Here is a 9930-nt window from a genome sequence, read left to right as displayed (position 1 = left end):
CACTGTGACAGGAGAATTTTATATACCTACATCTAAAAACGCAAAGCACCTAAGTCAAAATATCAATCATTGTTAGGCGCGTTATATGATAGATTTCTTTGACAGTTCATTGTTTACGTAAACATAAGGTTTAAGTAAAATTGTTGTTTTATTATACCACATAATACTTACTCAGGCTACTTAGAATTGCATTAGGTATACAATAAAATAAACAAATAAAATTGATAAAACAAACGCTTAATTACCTGCTACTTTGGCGATTGTGCGATCAGAATCGGAAATGTGGACGCGAGAATTTCAGTGATATTTTCGCGTATTACTATTTTTCTTCAATGAAAATCTTTAAATTTTCAGCACTATGACACGTCTTTCACTTTAATTATTAATATTAATCACAGTAACATGTAGTTTTCACATTGTAAAACTAAATTTAAACAAAGTGAAAATCTTTGTTTTGTAAATTTTATGTCATAGAGTATTGATACAACAAAGGGACAAATGTCAAAAGAGTGTTGCTATTGCTTAAAAAAAAAGTTTCGCCTCCTAGACATTCTTGACGCAGTATACAAATACTTACTGTTTTTAGAGTATTAATAACTCGTATTTTGAAAGCTACAAAATTATAATAAAAATACAGCAATAATCTTCAGCATATATGAACATTCCTTTCTCTGTTATTAATTTCCTATTTTTGTTTATTATACTCATGATATTATCAGCAGCTGCCAAAGTAATACCCACAGAAATAAATCAAGATAGAACGGCTAAGCGGGTGGAGTACGCGTGTTTCAATCTTGCTCTGTCGTGCAAGATTCGTCGAACGTTCATTCAGTCAGCGCGCACGTCTCGACTTGATTACAGCAGAGCGGTTGTGCAAAAATGCCTCATTGTGCAGTGTCTAATTGTAAAAACAGAAGTACGAAAGTGAATCGGTCAAAAGGAGGTATTTCTTGCCACGGGTAAGTTATTTGTTTTAACTAAAAGCAAAGCAAAAATTGACACGAGCGATTTCTTAGCAATGCACGCGCGTCGCCGTTCTATCTTGATATATTTCTGTGGTAATACCAATAATTTATTTAAATTCAAGCATACATTCAGCATCTCCCTAGTATAACGTAGTGATTATATTCTCTTTGCCTAGTATTTACAAATTACGTTTATTTGAAACACACGCCAATAGATCGACAATTTCATTAAAGAGGCCCATTCACGGCAAGACTGAATGGGCCCTTTAACTACATATTTGCCGTTAGAATTTTTTTTATGTCAATTTTGAACTAGTATAAGTAAAAAAAAATATAATTTTGGTGCGATCTCGGCAACACGGCAAATGTATGGTCAAGGTCGTTTGCTCAGGGGATGGGGGGCCTTAAGCGAGGAGTGGAGCACCACTGGGTTTTAGTAGGTAGACCGACGACAGGGCAGGGTGTCTGACATACCCCGGCCGATTGCGTAAAGCATTTCCCCATGTAAAAAAAAAAGGTTCACGTAACACGTTGGGATATAGTACACCCACATGTATTTCTTTTTTCAACCGAAGATAAAAACCATTAAAAAATTTAATAACAAAGAAAATATTATTATATACGTGGGAGAGCCATGCTTCGGCACGAATGGGCCGGTTCGACCGGAGAAATACCACGTTCTATCAGAAAACCGGCGTGAAACAGCGCTTGCGCTGTGTTTCGCCGAGTGAGTGAGTTTACCGGAGGCCCAATCCCCTACCCTATTCCCTTCCCTACCCTCAGCTATTCCCTTCTCTTCCCTATCCTCCCCTATTACCCTATTCCCTCTTAAAAGGCCGGCAACGCACCTGCAGCTCTTCTAATGCTGCGAGTGTCCATGGGCGACGGAAGTTGCTTTCCATCAGGCGACCCGTTTGCTTGTTTGCCCCCTTATTTCATAAAAAAAAAATATTCAATAATCCTGCTCTAGACGTAGGTACCTAAGGAGTGAGGATTGAAAGTGACTTTTTAGCCCTTGCCAATAGGCTATGGGTATTCATTTTTCCGGTAAATAAGAATCCAATGTCCTTTCCTGCCGGGCTAGCACGGCCATCAGTAGAAATGCGAAAGTATAGACAAACTGTGGAGATAAACTTAAGGTGAAGTTCCGATCTTTTTTCGTTCCGAAAAATTCAATTGAAATGCCACTTTATGACAGACTATAAATTCAAATAATATATCCTACTTTATGACAAATATTATAGTCTGTCATAAAGTGGCATTTTAATTGAATTTTTGTCGGTCGCGATTAGCCGCGGTAAAGATCGGAACGGACCTTAAGTTTATGTCTACAGTTTGTCCATACTTTCGCATTTCTACTGGTGGCCGTGCTAGCCCGGCTGGAACTCAAAGTATTTCCATAGGTATCAAATTTTAGCAAAATCGGTTCAGTGATTTGGGCGTGAAGAGGTAACAGACGGACAGACTAATCTGTGGGACAGACACAGTTTCACATATTATATTGTTATAACTAGATGACGCCCGCAACTCCGTTGCGGCTAAACTCGTTTATCGCGCGGGGACCGTACATTATTCCGGGATAGAAAGTATCTATCCCATGTCCTTTCCCGGAACTTAAAGTATCCCCATACCTTTCCGCAAAATCGGGTCGTAAAGAGGTAACGGACAGACAGACACACTTTTATCTATATTCTATAAGTACTAATATTATAAAGCGGAAGAGTTTGTTTGTTTGAACGCGATAATCTCAGGAACTACTGGTCCAATTTGAAAAATTCTTTCACCACCGTACTCAGAGACATCTAAATAAGATAAACCATCAAGTTAATGAAGAGTTTGACAGATAATGTATGGGGCTTATGTCAAAATTTTGAATTAATTACATTTAAGTAATTAATGTATAGTAAGTAAAGTAATACTAAATAGTAAAAAGTATGGGTACTAAAAATATTATGTCCAATGTCCATGTAAACAAACAATTCACCGGCACAAACATGCGACATGTCGGTAAAATTATTATGAACAGTTATGATTAAACTCGGCGACGCAAAACAACCATAAAATTAGGCCACTCACGGTACTTTTCGGACACCAGCGATGTTTTATAAACATTCGATTAAGCCATCAAATGCATTTTTGCAAATAGATTGATTTTTGAAATTATTATTCGTTTATTTTCAAAAATTCGTCGATTCGTGAACGAAATTTATGTGCGAAAATATATACTATGAAGTACTTTCCTCCTACCCAATAAACAAGTTACAGACCTAACTCTAACATTATGATGTTTTAGTTGTTGCGTATTTTGTGATTTGTCGACGATGGCGTAATTTCTACTGATCTAAGTTCAAAGTTTAACAATTCCAAATTCAAAGTGTGTCAAGTCAACCACGCTCTGGGCATTGTCAGCAGAATTTACATAAAATGTGATTTATACAAACTTTGTCCACACATAACATACGTTGCGTTCTGATAAGCACCGTATATTGCCAAATTATAATTTACCCTGAGTATTTAAATTATACATGTGATTATTCTTATGTGATTGCATCGATTGCTAACTTAATATATTATTATGGCTATAAATTTTTTGCGAAATAACTTCGTTTCAATAACTTAATCTAGAGACTACAACTGAGTTTGTTTTGTTAAAAGATAAAACCTGTTCTGTGGTTTGGTGTTTAATGTTTATAATGTGTAAAAAATATTAAAGAAGGATTTAAGATTATACTAAGTATTATTTAAAGATGAGTCTATTATCTTATCTTATATCTTTAAACGAGCAATTCTTGTACTTATATAAGTATATGTAAATATATAAAATGTAATCTCGGAATCGGCTCCAACGATTTTCATGAAATTTAGTATATAGGGGGTTTCCGGTTTCGGGGGCGATAAATCGATCTAGCTAGGAATCATTTTTAGAAAATGTCATTTTATTCGTGTTTTATCGAATACCGAGCAAAGCTCGGTCAAACAGCTAGTGTATACTTAATTTGTGTTGCTGCAAAACTATATCTTCTTCCGGTAGGGTTTTTTGGCGCACTGATTATAATTATTATAAATTAATTCATTATTGATAATTCATTACCTGTAAGTATAATAATTAATATTGTGTCGAATCCAAGTTATGTTATATCGGTGTCCTTTTGCCGGTATATAAAGTCCTTGAATTTGAATTTGGCAAGTTTGTTTGTTACGACCTCCAAAATGAAAGTTTGGGTGAGTTCAAATGTTTTAATCCTAATACTTACGCAAATTGCAATTAGAATATTATTATATTTTATTACTACTAAGTTCTGATAATACAATAAAATAAAAAGGGAAATTTTATTGGCCCATCATAAAAAATAATAATAATAAAGACATATTTTTTTTAATTTGAATTTTAAAATTAGAAACAACATGCTTAAAAATACCACCGATCACTTCAATTTTTCAAAAGCTTATTTTCCTTTCAGGTAGTTCTTCTTGCGGTCTTCGTCACCTTCCAGCTCATCGCAGGTTACCCCAAAGGCAAGGCTCACCTAGCCCTGGAGCAGCTGATGAAGAACAAGCTGCACAAGCCATGGCACACCACTGACAAGCCCCAGGAGTACCCCAGGAAAGGGGAGTACCCCTGCAAGGCCGGGATCTGTAAGACCAAGCACTCGAGCTACCAGGATCTCCAAGAACCAGTACCATTGGATGTGAATTGGGATTATGTTAAGCAGTGAAAGATGTTAGTGACTATGGGGGTTAAAGCTTTATGCTCTAAAAGAGGCTAGAACACTTGTAAATTACCATACGAATAATTGATAATTAAGGTAATTAAAAATCAATTATCTGAGTCAAGTATTCCTAAATGCGAAATTGTATCTGTATAATTATGTCTATGGTGGCAAACATCTAGTAAACTATAATGTCGACTGCTTGGACATAATAATTAATATTATACCGATATTCAGTGATTAAAATGATACGAAATAGTTAAATTTTTATTTAAGTTAATAATATACTAAAGTAAGTACTTAATACGTTCTTTTATTTGTTGTTTTTTTATCGTTTATGGTAATTACTTACCTAAAACATAAAAGTATGAAATATCGATGTTTTTCATGTCGATGGTATTAACACTGGTAAATAATATAAAATTCTTGATGTTATTGAGAATTTTTCACGTTTTGTTACGATTTTCACTATGAGAGTTTGGGTAAGTTCTAATAGTTTTTATTAAAATTATAATGAAGGAACCTACGAATAATAAATACTTAGTTTTTATTATTCGTAGGAAGGAACAATAAAAATACTTTTTAATTTGACAATTTGGATACTTACCTTCTACAAGTTTGTATCATGTATTTTAGTTATTTTATTTGTACCATATTTGGTCGTATTGGGTTTTTGGCCCTCGGCAATTATCCATTTATATACTATCAGAGAAGTCGATTCCTAGGCAGATGGAAGACCTAAGTAATTTGGTCACGTTAATTAAAGGCTATCCCCCGAGCAAACGACCTTGACCATACATTTGCCGCGTTGCCGAGATCGCGCCAAAATCCATTTTTTTACTTAGCTTATTTCAAAATTGACCTAAAAAAATTGAAACGGCCAATATGTAGTTAATGAAATTGTCGTTCTATTGGCGTGTGTTTCAAATAACCGTAATTGTGCCTTGAACCAGAACAGAGAGATATCTCTATTCTGGGTCAAGGCACACGTGGGATTAACGGGAAACGAGCGTGCTGACGAGTTGGACAAAGAAGCTGCAGTTAGAATTACGACCTGTGTCCGGTCTCACACGCGAAGAGGGTAATCCGTGAGGAAACTGTTCGCGAGTGGGATCGAAAGTACCAAGAGGGTTCTACTGGCGCTGTCACTAAAATGTTCGCACAGGATATAGGTTCAGCGGTCTTCAAGGAGATAAAACTTAATAAGGAAATAATACAGGCACTGACCGGGCACGGTGGACTCTCTGGGCTGAAATTTGGCATGCAGGTAGATGTTATGACGTAGGCATCCGCTAAGAAATGATTTTAATAAATTCCAACCCCAAGGGGTTCAAATAGGGGATGAAAGTTTGTATATAATTATACTTCTTAACGCGAGCGAAGTCGCGGGCAAAAGCTCGTTAATAATAATAGCATATAAAGGAAATTGTTAAAGATAAGAAAAATAGGAAAGAATTTTTGCTATAAAATAATAAAAGGAGTAAATATTATTAACAGAACAGAAAATATAAATAGAAGATACTCGTAATTGTGTAGACAGACAGTATATTATATTGTATTAAGAACAAATCCCTCGAATGAACTACTGTCCGTCCGTCCGTCTGTTAATGAATCGACATAAGTCGACCGAATTATGACGGGGGGTACACATTTTTATGGAAAAAACGAGCATTGTAAGGAGTATTATTATTATATTATTATACATATTTAGATTCTAATTAGGATGGTGGAATTTTCATGGGCCTACCACACATTGCTACTACGGCAACGCTGCGCACGGCATCCGCCGTACCTACCGCTCGCTTGGTATGGACATATGGACGTTGCTCGCCCGAGGCTTTTTATTTCTCTCCCCAAGCAAAGCGAAGCGAACTTGCATTTAAGCAATGGCCATAGTTATATAGTTTGATTTATCTATTTAGTAATCTTTGGTTTGATGTTAAAAGTTATCTTTTTTTGGAAATCCGGTGAAGTTGACCAATGTCAGACTCGTTTTTTCCAGGCTCTACTTCTAGCTGTATTCACCATTTTCAATCTCATCGTAGCTTCTCCTGTGGATGACCAGCCCCAGGAGTACCCCAGAAAAGGGGAGTACCCCTGCGAGACCGGGATCTGCAAGACCCAGCCTTCTGGCTCCGAGGACCTCCAAGAACCAGTACCCTTGGATATGAATTGGGAAAAACCGTGAAATTTATTTTTATCTATTTTTGTTCAAGTTATGAATATATTTAAAAATTAAATGAATAAATAATACTTAATCACAATTGGACTTTTTATTATTTTTTATTCCCGATAATAATTTAAAAATAATTTAATTAAGTATTGCATGCAGTGGCGTAGGGGGTTGTGGACAGGCCATCACCCAGGGCCTCGCTCTTGCAGGGGTATTTTTTTGTAAGATAAAGGGCCTCGCAAGGACCTGCAGCCATCACTGGCGGCTTTACCCATTGCGAGGCCTCGCAATGGGTAAAGCCACCACTGATTTCAGGTATACCAAGGGGTGAAAAAAATTGTTTCCAAAATAATTGTACTGTATATTGTATAATGTCCGGAGGCCCAATCCCCTACCCTTTTCCCTTCTCTACCTTCTCCTATTTCCTATTCCCTTTTCCTACCCTCCCCTATTTAACCTGTTCCCTCTTAAAAGGCCGGCAACGCACCTGCAGCTCTTCTGATGCTGCGAGTGCCAATGGGCGACGGAAGTTGCTTTCCATCAGGTGACCCGTTCGCTCGTTTGCCCCCTTATTTCATAAAAAAAAAATATGTTTTCGATTATATTCAAAGATAGATGTGAAGATATACAGGGTGTAACAAAACTAAATGATAATAATAGTTTGGTGTGTACGTATTTTGGAAAACTCGTGACGATCGGGCGCTTGCCCATACTAAAGTGAAAAAAAAATTTGGTCTCAGTGTTGCTACTTTCACAGTGAACTCTCTACCAGTTAGTTTTGTTACACCCTGTATTATGTATTTTTTATGAAGATACTTTAGTTTAATATTAATAAGCAATGTCACCGATTTTTTAGGGCGTGGACTTCTTTACATTTCCAGGTCATACTTCTAGTAGTCGCCGCCTTCCATCTCATCGTAGTTTACCCGAAGGTCTGCAGGAGTGGAACCTGCGAGACCAGACGCTCGTCTTTCGAAGAGTTTGCAAAGTCTGTTCTGCAGATGCCCGAGGTGCCTTCGGATGTAAAATGGGAGTATATTTGTCGGAGCATCGGACGCCATGATAACAGTCGTTATTATTCACGTTGCGGAAAATACATTCAATAAGGATACTTAGCAAATAGTCTTTCACTTCCATAAAAATAACTATGTGCTTATCAGAAAAATGTATACAGACATAATATTGTTAAGTTGATAATATTATTTGAATATTGATTCAATTCAATTCAATTTAGCTCATAGTATAATTGAATCAAGCAAACGCATCAGTAGTCTTTTGCTATAAAAATATTACCATCTGTAAGCCTTAAGAGGATACAACAGCGGCTAGAGAAATGAAAAAAAAGTACGTGTAATATCTATAGCTGTCTCCCTTACCTCAAGCCTATACCGCAGAACGCGATAGAGACAACTGCAGAAAATCCAGAAAATCAACGATTCGTTGTCCCCTAATTCCTTCTCCAAAACTTAACCGATTTAAGTACTTTTTTCATTAAAGATTAAAAAAAGGCTTGAGCTGTGTTCCTATGTTTTGCTTTTTTTGTATAATCTATCCTAATCTGTTTTCTGGACGTTTGAACACAGTGGAAAATCTGGCCATTTTTTTGGGTTTTTGAACGTTCATATCTTATTTAATAATTAAATTATGCAAAAAAAAGAAAACATAGGGACATTGTATTAGTGGCCGTAGATATTCAGGAAAAAAATTATAACTCTACTAGCATTATCCAAGGAGGAAAAAGGGGACAACGTTTGTATGGAAAAAATGGCGGTGTGGAATCCTCTTAAGGTCTACGTAAAAGTAGGGTTCCGTACCTCAGGCCTCAGAAAAACAGTATATCAAGTCAAAAGCCTATACTTTTAATTTGCGGAAACACGTTTAAGAGAGTTTTTGGAAAAACAGAACTTATAAGATCAATTATTAGTTGTCTGTCTGCCAAGACTCAAGAATCAAGAGTCAAGGGTAGATGTGTTTTACATTATTGTATTTACTTAAATATTTTTCTTTATAATATTTTAAATATAATAGCAAATGAATAAAAGTTAAATATATTGTGTACAATGATGTCAGGGATGCGTGCGCGGCAAAAACTTGTACAATGTTTTCTCGTCATTGTTGTCGGCTGTTGACAAGTTGCCAGTTTGTATCATTATATTACACGTGTGACGTGCATCCTGGCTGTTGCGATATAATAATATGTGAAACTTATTTGTGAATTATTCAAATAATTATATTACTCTTAAGTATATTAATACTAGCGACCCGCCCCGGCGTCGCACGTGTATAAAATATATAGCCACTGAAAAAATGATTGAAATCGATAGCCTATCATCCTTAACGTGGTCTACTTCTTATCTGTGCCAAATAACATACAATTGCTCAAGTAGTTCGCGAGATAAGCCCTTTTAAATAATTTCCCCCGTTTTTTCCACATTCTCTTATTAGTATTAGCATGATAAAATATAGTATATAGCCTTCCTCAATAAATGGGCTATCTAACACTGAAATAATTTTTCAAATTGGACCAGTAGTTCCTGAGATTAGCGCGTTCAAGCTAGCCCTTTCAAATAATTTTCCCCGTTTTTTCCATATTTTCCTCTATTTTTTCGCACCTATTAGTTAACATTATAAAATATGACCTATAGCCTTCCTCGATAAATGAGCTATCTTACACTGAAAGAATCATCAAAATCCGTTGCGTAGTTTTAAAGATGAAAGGGAACAAAGGGACATGACGGAAAAAAGAGCGACTTTGTTTTATAATATGTACTAGAGATCGCCCAATGGTCGAAATTCGACCTTATTTGCAACAGCATTAGGACTACCTACTACATATATTTTGTAAAAAATATTGATAGACTTTATCATATTTTTTTCAACTCTTGTCTCTGGGACTCAGCTGATCTCAGACTGGCCGTGTTTAAGCATTGTCTAATAGTATCTGAGATTCAATAAAAAAAACTATAATCCATTTTCAATTTGTCACCTTGTTGTCAACAGACTTCAACCATAAATAAAAGAGTATAAATCGTATGTATAGGCATGTCACTCAAAAATCTGTCATTTTTCCTAGTGTGTGTGT

General features: G+C 36.0%; 1 protein-coding gene across 1 annotated transcript; it reads left to right on the top strand.

Annotated features, from left to right (window-relative positions):
• The first annotated feature begins 4101 nt into the window (after positions 1-4101).
• On the top strand, positions 4102-4764 carry LOC121732641. Its single transcript, XM_042122595.1, has 2 exons — positions 4102-4187; positions 4427-4764. The coding sequence occupies exons 1-2, from the start codon at positions 4176-4178 to the stop codon at positions 4679-4681; spliced, it is 267 nt and encodes an 88-aa protein (XP_041978529.1). The 5' UTR covers positions 4102-4175; the 3' UTR covers positions 4682-4764.
• The last annotated feature ends 5166 nt before the right edge of the window (positions 4765-9930 follow it).

Source organism: Aricia agestis, chromosome 1 (assembly GCF_905147365.1).
Source record: "Aricia agestis chromosome 1, ilAriAges1.1, whole genome shotgun sequence".
In the NCBI taxonomy this organism is placed as follows: Eukaryota; Metazoa; Arthropoda; class Insecta; order Lepidoptera; family Lycaenidae; genus Aricia; species Aricia agestis.
The sequence above is the reverse complement of the archived record's forward strand: the minus strand, read 5'-3'. Positions and strand labels throughout refer to the sequence as shown.